The sequence below is a fragment of the Petromyzon marinus genome, chromosome 25, assembly GCF_048934315.1.
Source record: "Petromyzon marinus isolate PM22_M1 ecotype Great Lakes invasive population chromosome 25, UKy_Petmar_22M1.pri1.0, whole genome shotgun sequence".
Lineage (NCBI taxonomy): Eukaryota > Metazoa > Chordata > Hyperoartia > Petromyzontiformes > Petromyzontidae > Petromyzon > Petromyzon marinus.
Genome location: NC_133691.1, coordinates 9,189,509 through 9,212,749, shown reverse-complemented (window position 1 = coordinate 9,212,749; position 23,241 = coordinate 9,189,509). Strand labels below are relative to the sequence as shown.

At 60.7% G+C, this 23,241-nt stretch overlaps 1 protein-coding gene across 2 annotated transcripts; it reads right to left on the bottom strand.

Annotated features, from left to right (window-relative positions):
* Positions 1 to 12,764: 12,764 nt before the first annotated feature.
* On the bottom strand, positions 12,765 to 20,929 carry USB1 (U6 snRNA biogenesis phosphodiesterase 1). 2 transcript variants are annotated; one of them, XM_032960298.2, is made up of 8 exons: positions 20,529 to 20,929; positions 18,221 to 18,387; positions 16,595 to 16,778; positions 15,786 to 15,839; positions 14,625 to 14,730; positions 14,352 to 14,435; positions 13,676 to 13,776; positions 12,765 to 12,844 (listed from the first exon to the last, which is right to left on the bottom strand). In XM_032960298.2, the coding sequence occupies exons 1-8, from the start codon at positions 20,723 to 20,725 to the stop codon at positions 12,835 to 12,837; spliced, it is 903 nt and encodes a 300-aa protein (XP_032816189.1). In that variant the 5' UTR covers positions 20,726 to 20,929; the 3' UTR covers positions 12,765 to 12,834. The 2 variants fall into 2 exon arrangements, with proteins under 2 accessions (XP_032816189.1, XP_032816190.1); XM_032960299.2 differs by having other exon boundaries at positions 18,221 to 18,391; positions 20,529 to 20,662.
* Between the last annotated feature and the right edge of the window lie 2,312 nt (positions 20,930 to 23,241).

The following is a 23,241-nucleotide window of genomic DNA, read 5'->3' as shown; positions in this document are numbered from 1 at the left end:
CCTCCCACCCAGCCCCACTCCACCCCTCCCCACCCAGCCCCACTCCACCCCTCCCACCCAGCCCCACTCCACCCCTCCCACCCAGCCCCACTCCACCCCTCCCACCCAGCCCCACTCCACCCCTCCCACCCAGCCCCACTCCACCCCTCCCACCCAGCCCCACTCCACCCCTCCCACCCAGCCCCACTCCACCCCTCCCACCCAGCCCCACTCCACCCCTCCCACCCAGCCCCACTCCACCCCTCCCACCCCAGCCCCACTCCACCCCTCCCACCCAGCCCCACTCCACCCCTCCCACCCAGCCCCACTCCACCCCTCCCACCCAGCCCCACTCCACCCCTCCCACCCAGCCCCACTCCACCCCTCCCACCCAGCCCCACTCCACCCCTCCCACCCAGCCCCACTCCACCCCTCCCACCCAGCCCCACTCCACCCCCTCCCACCCAGCCCCACTCCACCCCTCCCACCCAGCCCCACTCCACCCCTCCCACCCAGCCCCACTCCACCCCTCCCACCCAGCCCCACTCCACCCCTCCCACCCAGCCCCACTCCACCCCTCCCACCCAGCCCCACTCCACCCCTCCCACCCAGCCCCACTCCACCCCTCCCACCCAGCCCCACTCCACCCCTCCCACCCAGCCCCACTCCACCCCTCCCACCCAGCCCCACTCCACCCCTCCCACCCAGCCCCACTCCACCCCTCCCACCAGCCCCACTCCACCCCTCCCACCCAGCCCCACTCCACCCCTCCCACCCAGCCCCACTCCACCCCTCCCACCCAGCCCCACTCCACCCCTCCCACCCAGCCCCACTCCACCCCTCCCACCCAGCCCCACTCCACCCCTCCCACCCAGCCCCACTCCACCCCTCCCACCCAGCCCCACTCCACCCCTCCCACCCAGCCCACTCCACCCCTCCCACCCAGCCCCACTCCACCCCCTCCCACCCAGCCCCACTCCACCCCTCCCACCCAGCCCCACTCCACCCCTCCCACCCAGCCCCACTCCACCCCTCCCACCCAGCCCCACTCCACCCCTCCCACCCAGCCCCACTCCACCCCTCCCACCCAGCCCCACTCCACCCCTCCCACCCAGCCCCACTCCACCCCTCCCACCCAGCCCCACTCCACCCCTCCCACCCAGCCCCACTCCACCCCTCCCACCCAGCCCCACTCCACCCCTCCCACCCAGCCCCACTCCACCCCTCCCACCCAGCCCCACTCCACCCCTCCCACCCAGCCCCACTCCACCCCTCCCACCCAGCCCCACTCCACCCCTCCCACCCAGCCCCACTCCACCCCTCCCACCCAGCCCCACTCCACCCCTCCCACCCAGCCCACTCCACCCCTCCCACCCAGCCCCACTCCACCCCTCCCACCCAGCCCCACTCCACCCCTCCCACCCAGCCCCACTCCACCCCTCCCACCCAGCCCCACTCCACCCCTCCCACCCAGCCCCACTCCACCCCTCCCACCCAGCCCCACTCCACCCTCCCACCCAGCCCCACTCCACCCCTCCCCACCCAGCCCCACTCCACCCCTCCCACCCAGCCCCACTCCACCCCTCCCACCCAGCCCCACTCCACCCCTCCCACCCAGCCCCACTCCACCCCTCCCACCCAGCCCCACTCCACCCCTCCCACCCAGCCCCACTCCACCCCTCCCACCCAGCCCCACTCCACCCCTCCCACCCAGCCCCACTCCACCCCTCCCACCCAGCCCCACTCCACCCCTCCCACCCAGCCCCACTCCACCCCTCCCACCCAGCCCCACTCCACCCCTCCCACCCAGCCCCACTCCACCCCTCCCACCCAGCCCCACTCCACCCCTCCCACCCAGCCCCACTCCACCCCTCCCACCCAGCCCCACTCCACCCCTCCCACCCAGCCCCACTCCACCCCTCCCACCCAGCCCCACTCCACCCCTCCCACCCAGCCCCACTCCACCCCTCCCACCCAGCCCCACTCCACCCCTCCACCCAGCCCCACTCCACCCCTCCCACCCAGCCCCACTCCACCCCTCCCACCCAGCCCCACTCCACCCCTCCCACCCAGCCCCACTCCACCCCTCCCACCCAGCCCCACTCCACCCCCTCCCACCCAGCCCACCCCTCACCAGCCCACTCCACCCCTCCCACCCAGCCCCACTCCACCCCTCCCACCCAGCCCCACTCCACCCCTCCCACCCAGCCCCACTCCACCCCTCCCACCCAGCCCCACTCCACCCCTCCCACCCAGCCCCACTCCACCCCTCCCACCCAGCCCCACTCCACCCCTCCCACCCAGCCCCACTCCACCCCTCCCACCCAGCCCCACTCCACCCCTCCCACCCAGCCCCACTCCACCCCTCCCACCCAGCCCCACTCCACCCTCCCACCCAGCCCCACTCCACCCCTCCCACCCAGCCCCACTCCACCCCTCCCACCCAGCCCCACTCCACCCCTCCCACCCAGCCCCACTCCACCCCTCCCACCCAGCCCCACTCCACCCCTCCCACCCAGCCCCACTCCACCCCTCCCACCCAGCCCCACTCCACCCCTCCCACCCAGCCCCACTCCACCCCTCCCACCCAGCCCCACTCCACCCCTCCCACCCAGCCCCACTCCACCCCTCCCACCCAGCCCCACTCCACCCCTCCCACCCAGCCCCACTCCACCCCTCCCACCCAGCCCCACTCCACCCCTCCCACCCAGCCCCACTCCACCCCTCCCACCCAGCCCCACTCCACCCCTCCCACCCAGCCCCACTCCACCCCTCCCACCCAGCCCCACTCCACCCCTCCCACCCAGCCCCACTCCACCCCTCCCACCCAGCCCCACTCCACCCCTCCCACCCAGCCCCACTCCACCCCTCCCACCCAGCCCCACTCCACCCCTCCCACCCAGCCCCACTCCACCCCTCCCACCCAGCCCACTCCACCCCTCCCACCCAGCCCCACTCCACCCCTCCCACCCAGCCCCACTCCACCCCTCCCACCCAGCCCCACTCCACCCCTCCCACCCAGCCCCACTCCACCCCTCCCACCCAGCCCCACTCCACCCCTCCCACCCAGCCCCACTCCACCCCTCCCACCCAGCCCCACTCCACCCCTCCCACCCAGCCCCACTCCACCCCTCCCACCCAGCCCCACTCCACCCCTCCCACCCAGCCCCACTCCACCCCTCCCACCCAGCCCCACTCCACCCCTCCCACCCAGCCCCACTCCACCCCTCCCACCCAGCCCCACTCCACCCCTCCCACCCAGCCCCACTCCACCCCTCCCACCCAGCCCCACTCCACCCCTCCCACCCAGCCCCACTCCACCCCTCCCACCCAGCCCCACTCCACCCCTCCCACCCAGCCCCACTCCACCCCTCCCACCCAGCCCCACTCCACCCCTCCCACCCAGCCCCACTCCACCCCTCCCACCCAGCCCCACTCCACCCCTCCCACCCAGCCCCACTCCACCCCTCCCACCCAGCCCCACTCCACCCCTCCCACCCAGCCCCACTCCACCCCTCCCACCCAGCCCCACTCCACCCCTCCCACCCAGCCCCACTCCACCCCTCCCACCCAGCCCCACTCCACCCCTCCCACCCAGCCCCACTCCACCCCTCCCACCCAGCCCCACTCCACCCCTCCCACCCAGCCCCACTCCACCCCTCCCACCCAGCCCCACTCCACCCCTCCACCCAGCCCCACTCCACCCCCTCCCACCCAGCCCCACTCCACCCTCCCACCCAGCCCCACTCCACCCCTCCCACCCAGCCCCACTCCACCCCTCCCACCCAGCCCCACTCCACCCCTCCCACCCAGCCCCACTCCACCCCTCCCACCCAGCCCCACTCCACCCCTCCCACCCAGCCCCACTCCACCCCTCCCACCCAGCCCCACTCCACCCCTCCCACCCAGCCCCACTCCACCCCTCCCACCCAGCCCCACTCCACCCCTCCCACCCAGCCCCACTCCACCCCTCCCCACCCAGCCCCACTCCACCCCTCCCACCCAGCCCCACTCCACCCCTCCCACCCAGCCCCACTCCACCCCTCCCACCCAGCCCCACTCCACCCCTCCCACCCAGCCCCACTCCACCCCTCCCACCCAGCCCCACTCCACCCCTCCCACCCAGCCCCACTCCACCCCTCCCACCCAGCCCCACTCCACCCCTCCCACCCAGCCCCACTCCACCCCTCCCACCCAGCCCCACTCCACCCCTCCCACCCAGCCCCACTCCACCCCTCCCACCCAGCCCCACTCCACCCCTCCCACCCAGCCCCACTCCACCCCTCCCACCCAGCCCCACTCCACCCCTCCCACCCAGCCCCACTCCACCCCTCCCACCCAGCCCCACTCCCACCCCTCCCACCCAGCCCCACTCCACCCCTCCCACCCAGCCCCACTCCACCCCTCCCACCCAGCCCCACTCCACCCCTCCCACCCAGCCCCACTCCACCCCTCCCACCCAGCCCCACTCCACCCCTCCCACCCAGCCCCACTCCACCCCTCCCACCCAGCCCCACTCCACCCCTCCCACCCAGCCCCACTCCACCCCTCCCACCCAGCCCCACTCCACCCCTCCCACCCAGCCCCACTCCACCCCTCCCACCCAGCCCCACTCCACCCCTCCCACCCAGCCCCACTCCACCCCTCCCACCCAGCCCCACTCCACCCCTCCCACCCAGCCCCACTCCACCCCTCCCACCCAGCCCCACTCCACCCCTCCCACCCAGCCCCACTCCACCCCTCCCACCCAGCCCCACTCCACCCCTCCCACCCAGCCCCACTCCACCCCTCCCACCCAGCCCCACTCCACCCCTCCCACCCAGCCCCACTCCACCCCTCCCACCCAGCCCCACTCCACCCCTCCCACCCAGCCCCACTCCACCCCTCCCACCCAGCCCCACTCCACCCCTCCCACCCAGCCCCACTCCACCCCTCCCACCCAGCCCCACTCCACCCCTCCCACCCAGCCCCACTCCACCCCTCCCACCCAGCCCCACTCCACCCCTCCCACCCAGCCCCACTCCACCCCTCCCACCCAGCCCCACTCCACCCCTCCCACCCAGCCCCACTCCACCCCTCCCACCCAGCCCCACTCCACCCCTCCCACCCAGCCCCACTCCACCCCTCCCACCCAGCCCCACTCCACCCCTCCCACCCAGCCCCACTCCACCCCTCCCACCCAGCCCCACTCCCACCCCTCCCACCCAGCCCCACTCCACCCCTCCCACCCAGCCCCACTCCACCCCTCCCACCCAGCCCCACTCCACCCCTCCCACCCAGCCCCACTCCACCCCTCCCACCCAGCCCCACTCCACCCCTCCCACCCAGCCCCACTCCACCCCTCCCACCCAGCCCCACTCCACCCCTCCCACCCAGCCCCACTCCACCCCTCCCACCCAGCCCCACTCCACCCCTCCCACCCAGCCCCACTCCACCCCTCCCACCCAGCCCCACTCCACCCCTCCCCACCCAGCCCCACTCCACCCCTCCCACCCAGCCCCACTCCACCCCTCCCACCCAGCCCCACTCCACCCCTCCCACCCAGCCCCACTCCACCCCTCCCACCCAGCCCCACTCCACCCCTCCCACCCAGCCCCACTCCACCCCTCCCACCCAGCCCCACTCCACCCCTCCCACCCAGCCCCACTCCACCCCCTCCCACCCAGCCCCACTCCACCCCTCCCACCCAGCCCCACTCCACCCCTCCCACCCAGCCCCACTCCACCCCTCCCACCCAGCCCCACTCCACCCCTCCCACCCAGCCCCACTCCACCCCTCCCACCCAGCCCACTCCACCCTCCCACCCAGCCCCACTCCACCCCTCCCACCCAGCCCCACTCCACCCCTCCCACCCAGCCCCACTCCACCCCTCCCACCCAGCCCCACTCCACCCCTCCCACCCAGCCCCACTCCACCCCTCCCACCCACACCCCACCCAGCCCCACTCCACCCCTCCCACCCAGCCCCACTCCACCCCTCCCACCCAGCCCCACTCCACCCCTCCCACCCAGCCCCACTCCACCCCTCCCACCCAGCCCCACTCCACCCCTCCCACCCAGCCCCACTCCACCCCTCCCACCCAGCCCCACTCCACCCCTCCCACCCAGCCCCACTCCACCCCTCCCACCCAGCCCCACTCCACCCCTCCCACCCAGCCCCACTCCACCCCTCCCACCCAGCCCCACTCCACCCCTCCCACCCAGCCCCACTCCACCCCTCCCACCCAGCCCCACTCCACCCCTCCCACCCAGCCCCACTCCACCCCTCCCACCCAGCCCCACTCCACCCCTCCCACCCAGCCCCACTCCACCCCTCCCACCCAGCCCCACTCCACCCCTCCCACCCAGCCCCACTCCACCCCTCCCACCCAGCCCCACTCCACCCCTCCCACCCAGCCCCACTCCACCCCTCCCACCCAGCCCCACTCCACCCCTCCCACCCAGCCCACCTCCACCCCTCCCCGCCCACTCCACCCCTCCCACCCAGCCCCACTCCACCCCTCCCACCCAGCCCCACTCCACCCCTCCCACCCAGCCCCACTCCACCCCTCCCACCCAGCCCCACTCCACCCCTCCCACCCAGCCCCACTCCACCCCTCCCACCCAGCCCCACTCCACCCCTCCCACCCAGCCCCACTCCACCCCTCCCACCCAGCCCCACTCCACCCCTCCCACCCAGCCCCACTCCACCCCTCCCACCCAGCCCCACTCCACCCCTCCCACCCAGCCCCACTCCACCCCTCCCACCCAGCCCCACTCCACCCCTCCCACCCAGCCCCACTCCACCCCTCCCACCCAGCCCACTCCACCCCTCCCACCCAGCCCCACTCCACCCCTCCCACCCAGCCCCACTCCACCCCTCCCACCCAGCCCCACTCCACCCCTCCCACCCAGCCCCACTCCACCCCTCCCACCCAGCCCCACCCCACCCCACCCCTCCCACCCAGCCCCACTCCACCCCTCCCACCCAGCCCCACTCCACCCCTCCCACCCAGCCCCACTCCACCCCTCCCACCCAGCCCCACTCCACCCCTCCCACCCAGCCCCACTCCACCCCTCCCACCCAGCCCCACTCCACCCCTCCCACCCAGCCCCACTCCACCCCTCCCACCCAGCCCCACTCCACCCCTCCCACCCAGCCCCACTCCACCCCTCCCACCCAGCCCCACTCCACCCCTCCCACCCAGCCCCACTCCACCCCTCCCACCCAGCCCCACTCCACCCCTCCCACCCAGCCCCCACTCCACCCCTCCCACCCAGCCCCACTCCACCCCTCCCACCCAGCCCCACTCCACCCCTCCCACCCAGCCCCACTCCACCCCTCCCACCCAGCCCCACTCCCACCCCTCCCACCCAGCCCCAACTCCACCCCTCCCACCCAGCCCCACTCCACCCCTCCCACCCAGCCCCACTCCACCCCTCCCACCCAGCCCCACTCCACCCCTCCCACCCAGCCCCACTCCACCCCTCCCACCCAGCCCCACTCCACCCCTCCCACCCAGCCCCACTCCACCCCTCCCACCCAGCCCCACTCCACCCCTCCCACCCAGCCCCACTCCACCCCTCCCACCCAGCCCCACTCCACCCCTCCCACCCAGCCCCACTCCACCCCTCCCACCCAGCCCCACTCCACCCCTCCCACCCAGCCCCACTCCACCCCCTCCCACCCAGCCCCACTCCACCCCTCCCACCCAGCCCCACTCCACCCCCTCCCACCCAGCCCCACTCCACCCCTCCCACCCAGCCCCCACTCCACCCCTCCCACCCAGCCCCACTCCACCCCTCCCACCCAGCCCCACTCCACCCCTCCCACCAGCCCCACTCCACCCCTCCCACCCAGCCCCACTCCACCCCTCCCACCCAGCCCCACTCCACCCCTCCCACCCAGCCCCACTCCACCCCTCCCACCCAGCCCCACTCCACCCCTCCCACCCAGCCCCACTCCACCCCTCCCACCCAGCCCCACTCCACCCCTCCCACCCAGCCCCACTCCACCCCTCCCACCCAGCCCCACTCCACCCCTCCCACCCAGCCCCACTCCACCCCTCCCACCCAGCCCCACTCCACCCCTCCCACCCAGCCCCACTCCACCCCTCCCACCCCAGCCCCACTCCACCCCTCCCACCCAGCCCCACTCCACCCCTCCCACCCAGCCCCACTCCACCCCTCCCACCCAGCCCCACTCCACCCCTCCCACCCAGCCCCACTCCACCCCTCCCACCCAGCCCCACTCCACCCCTCCCACCCAGCCCCACTCACCCCTCCCACCCAGCCCCACTCCACCCCTCCCACCAGCCCCACTCCACCCCTCCCACCCAGCCCCACTCCACCCCTCCCACCCAGCCCCACTCCACCCCTCCCACCCCCAGCCCCACTCCACCCCTCCCACCCAGCCCCACTCCACCCCTCCCACCCAGCCCCACTCCACCCCTCCCACCCAGCCCCACTCCACCCCTCCCACCCAGCCCCACTCCACCCCTCCCACCCAGCCCCACTCCACCCCTCCCACCCAGCCCCACTCCACCCCTCCCACCCAGCCCCACTCCACCCCTCCCACCCAGCCCCACTCCACCCCTCCCACCCAGCCCCACTCCACCCCTCCCACCCAGCCCCACTCCACCCCTCCCACCCAGCCCCACTCCACCCCTCCCACCCAGCCCCACTCCACCCCTCCCACCCAGCCCCACTCCACCCCTCCCACCCAGCCCCACTCCACCCCTCCCACCCAGCCCCACTCCACCCCTCCCACCCAGCCCCACTCCACCCCTCCCACCCAGCCCCACTCCACCCCTCCCACCCAGCCCCACTCCACCCCTCCCACCCAGCCCCACTCCACCCCTCCCACCCAGCCCCACTCCACCCCTCCCACCCAGCCCCACTCCACCCCTCCCACCCAGCCCCACTCCACCCCTCCCACCCAGCCCCACTCCACCCCTCCCACCCAGCCCCACTCCACCCCTCCCACCCAGCCCCACTCCACCCCTCCCACCCAGCCCCACTCCACCCCTCCCACCCAGCCCCACTCCACCCCTCCCACCCAGCCCCACTCCACCCCTCCCACCCAGCCCCACTCCACCCCTCCCACCCAGCCCCACTCCACCCCTCCCACCCAGCCCCACTCCACCCCTCCCACCCAGCCCCACTCCCACCCCTCCCACCCAGCCCCACTCCACCCCTCCCACCCAGCCCCACTCCACCCCTCCCACCCAGCCCCACTCCACCCCTCCCACCCAGCCCCACTCCACCCCTCCCACCCAGCCCCACTCCACCCCTCCCACCCAGCCCCACTCCACCCCTCCCACCCAGCCCCACTCCACCCCTCCCACCCAGCCCCACTCCACCCCTCCCACCCAGCCCCACTCCACCCCTCCCACCCAGCCCCACTCCACCCCTCCCACCCAGCCCCACTCCACCCCTCCCACCCAGCCCCCACTCCACCCCTCCCACCCAGCCCCACTCCACCCCTCCCACCCAGCCCCACTCCACCCCTCCCACCCAGCCCCACTCCACCCCTCCCACCCAGCCCCACTCCACCCCTCCCCACCCAGCCCCACTCCACCCCTCCCACCCAGCCCCACTCCACCCCTCCCACCCAGCCCCACTCCACCCCTCCCACCCAGCCCCACTCCACCCCTCCCACCCAGCCCCACTCCACCCCTCCCACCCAGCCCCACTCCACCCCTCCCACCCAGCCCCACTCCACCCCTCCCACCCAGCCCCACTCCACCCCTCCCACCCAGCCCCACTCCACCCCTCCCACCCAGCCCCACTCCACCCCTCCCACCCAGCCCCACTCCACCCCTCCCACCCAGCCCCACTCCACCCTCCCACCCAGCCCCACTCCACCCCTCCCACCCAGCCCCACTCCACCCCTCCCACCCAGCCCCACTCCACCCCTCCCACCCAGCCCCACTCCACCCCTCCCACCCAGCCCCACTCCACCCCTCCCACCCAGCCCCACTCCACCCCTCCCACCCAGCCCCACTCCACCCCTCCCACCCAGCCCCACTCCACCCCTCCCACCCAGCCCCACTCCACCCCTCCCACCCAGCCCCACTCCACCCCTCCCACCCAGCCCCACTCCACCCCTCCCACCCAGCCCCACTCCACCCCTCCCACCCAGCCCCACTCCACCCCTCCCACCCAGCCCCACTCCACCCCTCCCACCCAGCCCCACTCCACCCCTCCCACCCAGCCCCACTCCACCCCTCCCACCCAGCCCCACTCCACCCCTCCCACCCAGCCCCACTCCACCCCTCCCACCCAGCCCCACTCCACCCCTCCCACCCAGCCCCACTCCACCCCTCCCACCCAGCCCCACTCCACCCCTCCCACCCAGCCCCACTCCACCCCTCCCACCCAGCCCCACTCCACCCCTCCCACCCAGCCCCACTCCACCCCTCCCACCCAGCCCCACTCCACCCCTCCCACCCAGCCCCACTCCACCCCTCCCACCCAGCCCCACTCCACCCCTCCCACCCAGCCCCACTCCACCCCTCCCACCCAGCCCCACTCCACCCCTCCCACCCAGCCCCACTCCACCCCTCCCACCCAGCCCCACTCCACCCCTCCCACCCAGCCCCACTCCACCCCTCCCACCCAGCCCCACTCCACCCCTCCCACCCAGCCCCACTCCACCCCTCCCACCCAGCCCCACTCCACCCCTCCCACCCAGCCCCACTCCACCCCTCCCACCCAGCCCCACTCCACCCCTCCCACCCAGCCCCACTCCACCCCTCCCACCCAGCCCCACTCCACCCCTCCCACCCAGCCCCACTCCACCCCTCCCACCCAGCCCCACTCCACCCCTCCCACCCAGCCCCACTCCACCCCTCCCACCCAGCCCCACTCCACCCCTCCCACCCAGCCCCACTCCACCCCTCCCACCCAGCCCCACTCCACCCCTCCCACCCAGCCCCACTCCACCCCTCCCACCCAGCCCCACTCCACCCCTCCCACCCAGCCCCACTCCACCCCTCCCACCCAGCCCCACTCCACCCCTCCCACCCAGCCCCACTCCACCCCTCCCACCCAGCCCCACTCCACCCCTCCCACCCAGCCCCACTCCACCCCTCCCACCCAGCCCCACTCCACCCCTCCCACCCAGCCCCACTCCACCCCTCCCACCCAGCCCCACTCCACCCCTCCCACCCAGCCCCACTCCACCCCTCCCACCCAGCCCCACTCCACCCCTCCCACCCAGCCCCACTCCACCCCTCCCACCCAGCCCCACTCCACCCCTCCCACCCAGCCCCACTCCACCCCTCCCACCCAGCCCCACTCCACCCCTCCCACCCAGCCCCACTCCACCCCTCCCACCCAGCCCCACTCCACCCCTCCCACCCAGCCCCACTCCACCCCTCCCACCCAGCCCCACTCCACCCCTCCCACCCAGCCCCACTCCACCCCTCCCACCCAGCCCCACTCCACCCCTCCCACCCAGCCCCACTCCACCCCTCCCACCCAGCCCCACTCCACCCCTCCCACCCAGCCCCACTCCACCCCTCCCACCCAGCCCCACTCCACCCCTCCCACCCAGCCCCACTCCACCCCTCCCACCCAGCCCCACTCCACCCCTCCCACCCAGCCCCACTCCACCCCTCCCACCCAGCCCCACTCCACCCCTCCCACCCAGCCCCACTCCACCCCTCCCACCCAGCCCCACTCCACCCCTCCCACCCAGCCCCACTCCACCCCTCCCACCCAGCCCCACTCCACCCCTCCCACCCAGCCCCACTCCACCCCTCCCACCCAGCCCCACTCCACCCCTCCCACCCAGCCCCACTCCACCCCTCCCACCCAGCCCCACTCCACCCCTCCCACCCAGCCCCACTCCACCCCTCCCACCCAGCCCCACTCCACCCCTCCCACCCAGCCCCACTCCACCCCTCCCACCCAGCCCCACTCCACCCCTCCCACCCAGCCCCACTCCACCCCTCCCACCCAGCCCCACTCCACCCCTCCCACCCAGCCCCACTCCACCCCTCCCACCCAGCCCCACTCCACCCCTCCCACCCAGCCCCACTCCACCCCTCCCACCCAGCCCCACTCCACCCCTCCCACCCAGCCCCACTCCACCCCTCCCACCCAGCCCCACTCCACCCCTCCCACCCAGCCCCACTCCACCCCTCCCACCCAGCCCCACTCCACCCCTCCCACCCAGCCCCACTCCACCCCTCCCACCCAGCCCCACTCCACCCCTCCCACCCAGCCCCACCCCACCCCTCCCACCCAGCCCCACCCCACCCCTCCCACCCCACCCACTCCACCCACCACCACCACCCCTCCCACCCAGCCTCACCCCACCGACCCCTCCCACCCCTCCCACCCAGCCCAACCCCACCCACCCAGCCCAATCCCACCCACCCACCCCCACCCACCCCTCCCACCCCTCCCACCCAGCCCCACCCCACCGACCTCTCCCACCCCTCCCACCCTTCCCAGCCCAGCCCCTCCCCACCCAGCCTCTCCCTCCCCACCCTCCCCTCTCCACTCAGCCCCACCCCTCCCATTTTTGGATGCACGACGGACGGATGGACACAATCATCCCCTGTGGGCTGGTGTGACCAGTAAAAGAGTGGTGTAAATGAAGTCCAGAATGTGAAACGCTCAAGCGCTGTTTGTTTATCTACTAAAACAAGGGCGTGCAGAGGACTGGACCCAGGAGTAGATGAATCCACGGGTGTAGTGAGTACTAAGTGCAGTGCCCGCAAAAGATGTGATTTGTAGACAAGCTTAGAGCAAATGGTCATTTGTGCAGCAAGAAAACACACCTTTGAAAACAAGTTTGTGATTGTTTACACAGTAAACATTTATTATATAACATATATTTCAGTGCCAATAATGTGAAGTCGCTTTATGTATCCCTGCAAAAAACCAAATGAACACTTTACGATCTAGTAAGGCATTATTGAGGATCACCAGAGAGAGGGGAGTAACAGGTAAGATGGAAAAAACAGCAACATTTTATTCTTCTGTGCAAGCATCATGCAGTGGCATTATTTTCTACATGAACAATGATCGCATAAAGGTCTGATGATCCAGAATGAAAATCAAGAGCACACGACATTCCCATTGTCCTGCTCTCTCAAGGCCTGGCCTTCTATCCCTTGCAGTTTCTGAATTACTTGAAAATCAAATAAGGGGAGTTTATTACTGTATTCTCCAGATTCTAAACACCCTATGGAAAGAGTGTTTTATAAATGGGAGGAAATCATATTACCCAGACGAAACCATACAGACAAGGGTATAACACTCAAAAGGTCTTCACAGATAGGTTTATAAATCCACTAGCAGTACTACTATACTTCTGGCCACCCTACAGCCAGCGGGTTTGGGTGGTTCACAAACAAGTGATCCGGGACCCCTCACCTCCAAAGTGTTGCATCATTTACGTCGCTTTTTTACACAGCACCAGCAGCTGATCGGGATGCACGTGGATTGCGCAACCGGAGTGACCGTATAGGCCAGCGGTGGGCAACCTGCGACCCGTGAAGCCTCTCGTGGTGGCCTGGTCTCAGTGTCTCGGGTGATGCGCGTGGTCATAATTAGTGCACAAGTATGATGTCAAGCTTGTGGCCCACTGAGGTGAAGGAGGGCTTCTCATGTGGCCACGTGGCTCACTAACTTCATCTGGGTTGCCCATCACTGGCCAATTACGAAGCACGTTGTACGGCTACGAGGCACACCGGCGCTACCTTAGTGGTACAGGGTGCAGCTTGTGTCCTGTCTTGCACACAAGCTGCTCGGCGTGGATGCGCAGCAAACGTGGGCTGTCCTCAAACTCATCCACCACATCCTGAGAAGGAAAACGAGCTATTGTTAGGGCTTTTAAATCTCCACAAGCAGTACGATTATTCCACTTTGGACAAATTCTGAAGTTTTTGGCGATTCACCTTGCAGATAACAATTCTGGATTATTATATATTTTTTATAATGGTAAAGTTTTATATTTTTCAATGGGTAATAGAGCAACTGCAGCACCAGTTTGCTGCCTCAAGAGCCCGCTGGAATCTTACGCTTAATTTCCATAAACCAGTGGAAGGCAACACAAACATGCTCAGAGCCCCATGCTCCGTGTGTCTCACACCATGGGTGCTTTGACTTTGAGGATCATGTTCCCAAGTGATTCTTAAAACGGCTATAATCACTAGCCCAATGTCCCACAAGTGTTTATTATTTGTCATTAAAATGGTTTTCAATTCAACGTAACTTTCAAGGTTGAAAGGAGTTGATTGCATAAGATGGTTTAAGCCAAAAAAAGAAATGACGATGGACCCCTGTGTTTGATTGTACTCAACATGACTTGGGATATGCAAACTCGCTGTGAGTGGTCCATGGGAAATCACAGCAGGGCCTTGAAGGAAAGCTGACCTGTAACTGGTTTATAAGGTCCTGGTTGAAACGGTCTGACAAATCTCCAACACACCACGCCAGACTCATGTGGAACGACGTGTCCTATAGCACATAACATCAACACACACGCATAAAATGAACACACACATTACACAAATGAAAAAAAGTCTATTACTCTATACACATGCACAACTTGCCATTACAGTGTATGCTAAAAAAACGTCTAAATGATGATGTTTTACACTCAATGCAATTTCAAATCATCCTTGCGAAACGGTAGTTGTCAGGCACCTTGAAAAATGTCTGCAGCTGGAACTCTTGCATTGCTCCATCGATCTCTGTCACCAACCCCAGCAAGTCCTGCTGCCCTCGCGTTGCCTCTAGCCCCAAGAAAGTCCTGCACAGGGACCACCGAGGAGTCACTCTGCACGTCGTGACTTGGTACGCTGAGACAATTCAAGTCCAACAGATCAGTACGATATACACATTTTTAAAAAGTTAAACTTCCTATTCTTGAAATATGGTACACTTCTAAGAGGATGTCCGAAAACGGAGATGGGAGCATTAATATCAGCTGTTGTGCAAGTGCTCGTTGGATTATTACATTGCAGGATCATGAGAAGTGGAAAGGGTTTGGGGAGGTTTTCAGCCAGCAGTGAACTCACCATGGGTGATGATGACGATGCTTATGGAAATAAACGCTGTAGTACTTGCAAGCTTACAGAATAATTGCACTGCAGCCAGTAGGCTACTCTTTGGTTCTTTCGGTAAAGTCACGTAGGTAGAAAAATTAAATACAAAATAATATATCACGATGTTTCAATCGCAACACAAGCGGTCGTCCTCAGGCGGAAAAAATAATAATCCAACAGTTCCACAGCTGGATTTTTTTTTTTTACCTATGTGACTTTACAGAAAGAACCAAAGAGTATGGATTCCTGCAGTCACGAAAGTTTCAAATCAAGCCATTTGGATGGTTGTACTGATTAATGTTGGTACGTACACTCAGTCAAGTTTATAAATGTGCACACATTTTCATGAAATTTGTATATTTTGGAAACTGGCAAGCAATAGAAATACCATCCAACAATACAGCAAATTACTTTTTTAAGTTCAACAAATTATAACGATATATAACTATACATCATTCTTATTTTATTTTATTTCCACTACTGTTTCTTGCACTGACAATATTAGAGGTTAACTAAAATAATAGCGGACGTTTATTTTTTTGTCACAGAGGAAATGAAGGTAGACATTACAGCCAACTGGCCTTCAGGAAAATTGTTATGAATTAATTTTAACCTCTTATTCTACGCTAGTTTCTGAAGCAGAAACTTACCAATTATATTATCAACAGATAACACATAAGTTTTGCACAAATATGAACCGACTGCACCGTTAGTTTCCCAGAACGGTGTCCGTGTGTCACAGGGTGTCTGCGCTGCTCACCTGGTTCTCTCCTGGTTCGTATATACCTTCACCTTGTTGGTGAAGCAGTTAAATCTACAGAATCAAGCAGCATTCACTTAGCATGCCAATCTGCATCAAGGGGCATTTCTTTTCCAATGGCAGTTGCAAAACTATTACATTTAACAGGTCTTTCCAAGTCACCAAACCTCTAGCAGTGTGATATTTGCAACTCGCTCAATCACAATGGATCTGAATGAGAACAAAAAGTGATTCCCTATTCATATGAGCATGGAGGCAGTGCTCACCTCCTGTTTACAGCTCAGCCAGTGGTGGAAATTCCACATTGCTATGGCAGCAGCGAGTCTACCGATAGGACAACCATTGTTGAAGTGGTATTCATTTTATCGACCCTAGAGGAATGATGGGAGAGTCAACCCCCCAACCAGGATTTGAACTCACAACCTTCTGATCACAAGCTGCTTGCTCTACCCCTGAGCCAAAAAGGCTGAGTCTGGACTAGTTCAGGATTTTATGATGTGCTCCGATGGGTTTGAAACCAGTACTCGGGAGACTTAGATTAGCATGGGGTGCCCCACTAAATAATGTAAGTGTAAATAATATTAGACAATGGGCTATGGCGAAAGGAGGTGAAATATAGCAGCTCGGATAATTACAGGGTCGGGTACACGGAGTTATCTCACCAACTGCTTATTAGGCAACCATGGGATGGATGTTACAGTTCTTATGCAGCCTCTGGTTAGGTAAGTTACAATGTAGCCCAACATCTAATTGCAAAATGAGGGACTATTAGCAGTACAACTCATCTTAAATTGTGGATTTCGGCTCACCGGTGGTAGGAGCCAAGGCGCTCTCTCAACGTTTGCAAGAAGAGGTTGATCCAGTGGTAGCGCAGAACCACCGTCTGCGAGAGGCTGATGTGGAAGTCTTCCTGTTTACTCATGCGCAGTCCAACATCGCAAAGCCGCCTCAACACCAGGTCCACCAGCTCATCAAAGTCGGAATCCCCTGAATCTGCAATTGATCCATGGGATGTGTATTACCGTTTTTGCTTCAGTGAACAAAAAATGCAAAATGCAGAATAAACACAATAGTGATGCAGTATTTACTAAACGAGTAACACAAATTACATTTGTTTTTCCTAGACAAGCGTTCTGCATGGTAAGAATAGTGGATAGCTCAGATGAAATGCATCACACTCAGAAATCTATACAGATAGCTTAGCAACCCATTTGCTGTGCTGCTATGGTCACCTCATAATCCCTGCAGGCAAGAAATACTGGTACATGATGAAATCTGCATTTGACTCCTCGAGATGCATGTAACAAAATTCTGATTGTTTTAACCGAGTATAAGTACTTCAGTTTTTTTAATCACGTGCAATAACTCTTCACAAAGTAAGGGTGTAGGGGGCTCCTTTAGAACCTGCACTTTCGATTAGCACGGTTGGCTACATACGGTACGAAAGAAGTTCAACAACATACAGTATATACATATCCTGGCCAGTGCCATAGCGCGGCATGATCGCCACTTGTTGCAGTGGTTCACGCTTCCACATGAGCGGCCGCCCTGTTTGTTAGTGCCGGTTTACGAACCAAACGTGTCGCGCCGTCTGCTTCACAGTGGACGTTAGAGATCCCCTGACGTCATACGAAAGAGGTCAAAATGTGCCGGTGTATAGGGTCCAAATTGGCCAAGTAAAAAAATTATCTGCACAGTACCGAAAATAAAGTAAAGCCAACTGAGCTATGAACTCCTTTTCAGGGGTGACCTGGCCACACACATTACCTAATCGACGTGGATTATATCATCACGTGAGAATTTATAGTAGCAGCCAAATAATCCAAACACATGTCGTTTCGAAATGCGGAGGGCAAAACCGGAGGACCCGGAGAAAAATCCACGCTACCACGGGGAGAGGTAGCATGCAAACTCCAAATATACAGGAGTCGGGATTGAACCCACAACCTTCTGCTTACCAGGCGAATGAAATAACATCTCGCCACAATCATCACCCTTAACTTGTAGAATAATACTCAAGGTCACGTTTTCAAACGAGACTAACGTGGTATCTTGAGTTCTTACCTTGTTAAATTAAATAAACTTGAATCCTACTCTTGTAACTTAAAGCTATGGAACACATCGGTAACTTTCCAAGCCACAACACAAGGTGGTTGAGTGACTCGTGCCATCAACTCTGCTTAATCTGGATAAACGACCACTACTATTGCGCTATCTAGGTCATAAACGTCTAGATGCAATTATTAATCATGAGAAATATAGAGAACCCCCGCAACATTAGTTTGCACACGTGGCAGGCACACACATGAATAAAACAAAATAAAGGCATGCAAACATTGGTCCGCACAAATGGTAAGCAACGAATGAGTGATGAGCTGCACAATAGACCTAGTGCACCTTAACTGACGTGCCTCACCAGGGCAAAAGAGACATACATGGCAGGTAGACGTAAGTCGCCCAGTTGCCTCTCTCATGGGCGAAGGAGCGGAGGCGTCCACCATGCTGGCTTCCATCTTCTGCATCGTCGGGTTTCTCATCCTCGTCAGCAAACATGCTGCGTACACTCTCGGGCAGGGGAAGTCGTCCTCCAGCGGGGTGGCGTCTTCCTCGAATACGAACCAAAGTGGAAATCGAACAGGTTTGTCACGAATCAACAACGTCTGTTCAGGAAACATTCTTAGCATGCTGGATATATATAAGGTCATCAATGAGTATGCATCGAAATTAATATCAATAGTGCACATGCAAATGCGTATTTAGATATTACTCAGAACTGATTCAAATAACTGTTAGTGGAACAAGGGCTGTTTTTTTGTGATTTAACTTACAGCTGCATGGTACAATGCATACATTGAAATACCGCTCAAAATAAGTGTCATGCACAACAAATTATCACTCATCTGAGACTATCTTCCTTGATGCCGCAGATAATTCACGGAAAGAATATTTGTGGCTCATGTATTCCCAACGTTACTTTAACATCCACACTGAAGTCACATTCCTTGGCAACCGAATAATCCCAGCTGACTCCATGTGCCAAATTCAGACGTACGTTTTTGTGTGCAGATAATTATAGATGCATTTTTATTTATATTCTAATTCCCTAAATTTTGATTTAAAGCTTTCGTGGAGTGATTCATATTCTTGGTTCTTTCGGTAAAGTCACGTTGAAGGGAAACAATAAACTAATAAAAAATATATAAAACAATAAAATTCTCACGACGTTTCGACTGTAACACAATTGATTGTTCACGCGTACGGTGGCTTTCAGACAGCACATTAATTTTTCGTCTCCCCCCTCCTCTTTTCCGAACATAGATGGACTCGTCCATCTAAACAAACTGTGCAAATCGCTCTCCGTGGTGCTAACGCTTAAAAATAAATAAATGCCGTAACTTCTTTTTAATGTTCTTGCCGTTGGTTTTCACACCTGATGATGACTGCTTGTGTTGCAGTCGAAACGTCGTGAGAATTTCATTGTTTTATATTTTTATTATTTTTATTGTTTCCCTTCAACGTGATTCTAATTCCCTGTTAATGTATTATGTATGACGTCATGACTCAGCAATGTTTACCACTACTGTACAATGAAGTTGGTTTTAGGAAATTGAACAAAATATTTGTTGATAGTGCGATGGCAAATAACAAAATACTCAACACGTGCGTCAATAACGTCGCCTTAAAGGAACAATTGGCGACGTTTGGCCCTTATTCACGCCACATATAAAGGGCCATTGCCCATAACGTCGCTTAAGACGTATATACATCATCTTTGTATAATTTCCTTCTAAGCTAGTGTCATTGAATGTTGGATTTTTAAAATTTTCATGAAAGCTGACATTTTGACCCCACTGTACAGCCCTCAGTACCCACAACTGTCAAAAGGTAAACTTCCTCGGCTATGCATCTTGCATATGAGTGATATCTCTGCTGTAGATGTCTCCACTACAGATGAGTGATGTCTCTGCTGTAGATGTCTCTGCTGTAGATGTCTCTGCTGTAGATGTCTCTGCTGTAGATGTCTCTGCTGTAAATGTCTCTGCTGTAGATGTCTCTGCTGTAAATGAGTGATGTCTCTGCTGTAGATGTCTCCACTACAGATGAGTGATGTCTCTGCTGTAGATGTCTCTGCTGTAGATATCTCTGCTGTAAATGAGTGATGTCTCTGCTGTAGATGTCTCCACTACAGATGAGTGATGTCTCTGCTGTAGATGTCTCCACTACAGATGAGTGATGTCTCTGCTGTAGATGTCTCCACTACAGATGAGCAATGTCTCTGCTGTAGATGTCTCCACTACAGATGAGCGAGGTCTCTGCTGTAGATGTCTCCACTACAGATGAGCGATGTCTCTGCTGTAGATGTCTCCACTACAGATGAGCGAGGTCTCTGCTGTAGATGTCTCCACTACAGATGAGCGATGTCTCTGCTGTAGATGTCTCCACTACAGATGAGTGATGTCTCTGCTGTAGATGTCTCCACTACAGATGAGTGATGTCTCTGCTGTAGATGTCTCCACTACAGATGAGTGATGTCTCTGCTGTAGATGTCTCCACTACAGATGAGTGATGTCTCTGCTGTAGATGTCTCCACTACAGATGAGTGATGTCTCTGCTGTAGATGTCTCCACTACAGATGAGCGATGTCTCTGCTGTCGATGAGTGATCTCTGCTGTTGCATCATCATCATCGTCGTGGTCGTGATGATAACGATGATATAATCTGTGCGCCCGGGCGGTGCCTCACCCCTGTAGTTCTCGGGCCGTGCCGGCACGACGAGCAAGGCGTTCAAGAGGACGGGCAGCTTGAGGAGGGTTCATCCCCACGTCCCGGCGCGCCTCGACCGGCCCGGGCCGCCCGCTGTACACGAGCCCCGCCTGATCCTCCGCCTCATCCTCATCCGAGCTGCTGCTGCTGCTGTAGCTCACCAGGCCCGGCAGCATGGTGCTCGCACGGCTCCGCCTCGCCTCCTGCCTCGCCTCCCGCCTCGCCGCGCATTCGCCCCGCGGGGGGTCGCGGTCGAGAGGTCACGGGGCCCTTTGGGGGCCTTGCGCCACGCGAGCTGCCCGTCTCACTGGGGGGGGGGGGCGTCGCCCTGTTGCCAGGTTCCCGAGGATTCACCTCCAACATCGAGGGGGGCGTCGCTGTTGCCAGGTTCCCGAGGATTTACCTCCAACATCGAGGGGAGGGCGTGGCCCGGTTGCCACGCTCCCGAGGATTTACCTCCATCATCGAGGGGGGTGGGGGCGTCGCTGTTGCCAGATTCCCGAGGATTTACCTCTAATATCGTAGGGGAGGGCGTCGCTGTTGCCAGGTTCCCGAGGATTTACCTCTAACATCGAAGGGGGGCGTGGCCCTGTTGCCACGCTCCCGAAGATTTACCTCCAACATCGAGAGGGGCGTGGCCCTGTTGCTAGGCTCCAGAGGATTTACCTCCAACATCGCGTGAGAGGTTCCATCACAGCTGTCAAACCCTATACGATTTAAAGCTTTCGTGACTGCAGTAATTCATATTCTTAGTTTTTTCGGTAAAGTCACGTTGAAGGGAAACAACAAAATATATTTTATTATTTTGTTGTTTCCCTTCAACGCGACTTTACCGTATGGGGTTTATATTCTTAGTTTTTTCGGTAAAGTCACGTTGAAGGGAAACAACAAAATAATAAAATAATAAAATATATTTTGCTGTTTCCCTTCAACGTGACTTTACCGAAAAAACTAAGAATATAAGAATATAAACCCCATACGGTTTAAACCCCGTATTAGTGTTGCAGGGAAATTGAGTTTTCACCGTACATGCGGCGTACAGCCGTATCAATACGGGTAAATAAACAAAAACAACGTGTCTATTTGTTCGTCTTTCTCAGGGGCCGTCCATAAATGACGTAACGCTCCTAGGGGTGGGGTCAGACATTTGTGATGATGTGTGACGATGGGGGGGGGGGGGGGGTGTATGCTCACATGTCACTAGGATTACACTCTCATGCTCACATGTCCTTTGGATTACACTCTCATACTCACGTCACTAGGATTACACTCTCATGCTAACATGTCACTAGGATTACACTCTCATGCTCACATGTCACTAGGATTACACTCTCATACTCACATGTCACTAGGATTACACTCTCATACTCACATGTCACTAGGATTACACTCTCATACTCACATGTCACTAGGATTACACTCTCATACTCACGTGTCACTAGGATTACACTCTCATACTCACATGTCACTAGGATTACACTCTCATACTCACATGTCACTAGGATTACACTCTCATACTCACGTGTCACTAGGATTACACTCTCATACTCACATATCACTAGGATTACACTCTCATACTCACGTGTCACTAGGATTACACTCTCATACTCACGTCACTAGGATTACACTCTCATACTCACATGTCACTAGGATTACACTCTCATGCTCACATGTCCTTTGGATTACACTCTCATACTCACGTGTCACTAGGATTACACTCTCATGCTCACATGTCACTAGGATTACACTCTCATGCTCACATGTCACTAGGATTACACTCTCATACTCACATGTCCTTTGCATTACACTCTCATGCTTACATGTCACTAGGATTACACTCTCATGCTCACATGTCCTTTGGATTACACTCTCATACTCACGTCACTAGGATTACACTCTCATACTCACGTGTCACTAGGATTACACTCTCATGCTCACATGTCCTTTGGATTACACTCTCATACTCACGTCACTAGGATTACACTCTCATGCTAACATGTCACTAGGATTACACTCTCATGCTCACATGTCACTAAGATTACACTCTCATACTCACATGTCACTAGGATTACACTCTCATACTCACATGTCACTAGGATTACACTCTCATACTCACATGTCACTAGGATTACACTCTCATACTCACGTGTCACTAGGATTACACTCTCATACTCACATGTCACTAGGATTACACTCTCATACTCACATGTCACTAGGATTACACTCTCATACTCACGTGTCACTAGGATTACACTCTCATACTCACATATCACTAGGATTACACTCTCATACTCACGTGTCACTAGGATTACACTCTCATACTCACGTCACTAGGATTACACTCTCATACTCACATGTCACTAGGATTACACTCTCATGCTCACATGTCCTTTGGATTACACTCTCATACTCACATGTCACTAGGATTACACTCTCATGCTCACATGTCCTTTGGATTACACTCTCATACTCACGTGTCACTAGGATTACACTCTCATGCTCACATGTCACTAGGATTACACTCTCATACTCACGTGTCACTAGGATTACACTCTCATGCTCACATGTCCTTTGGATTACACTCTCATACTCACGTCACTAGGATTACACTCTCATGCTAACATGTCACTAGGATTACACTCTCATGCTCACATGTCACTAGGATTACACTCTCATACTCACATGTCACTAG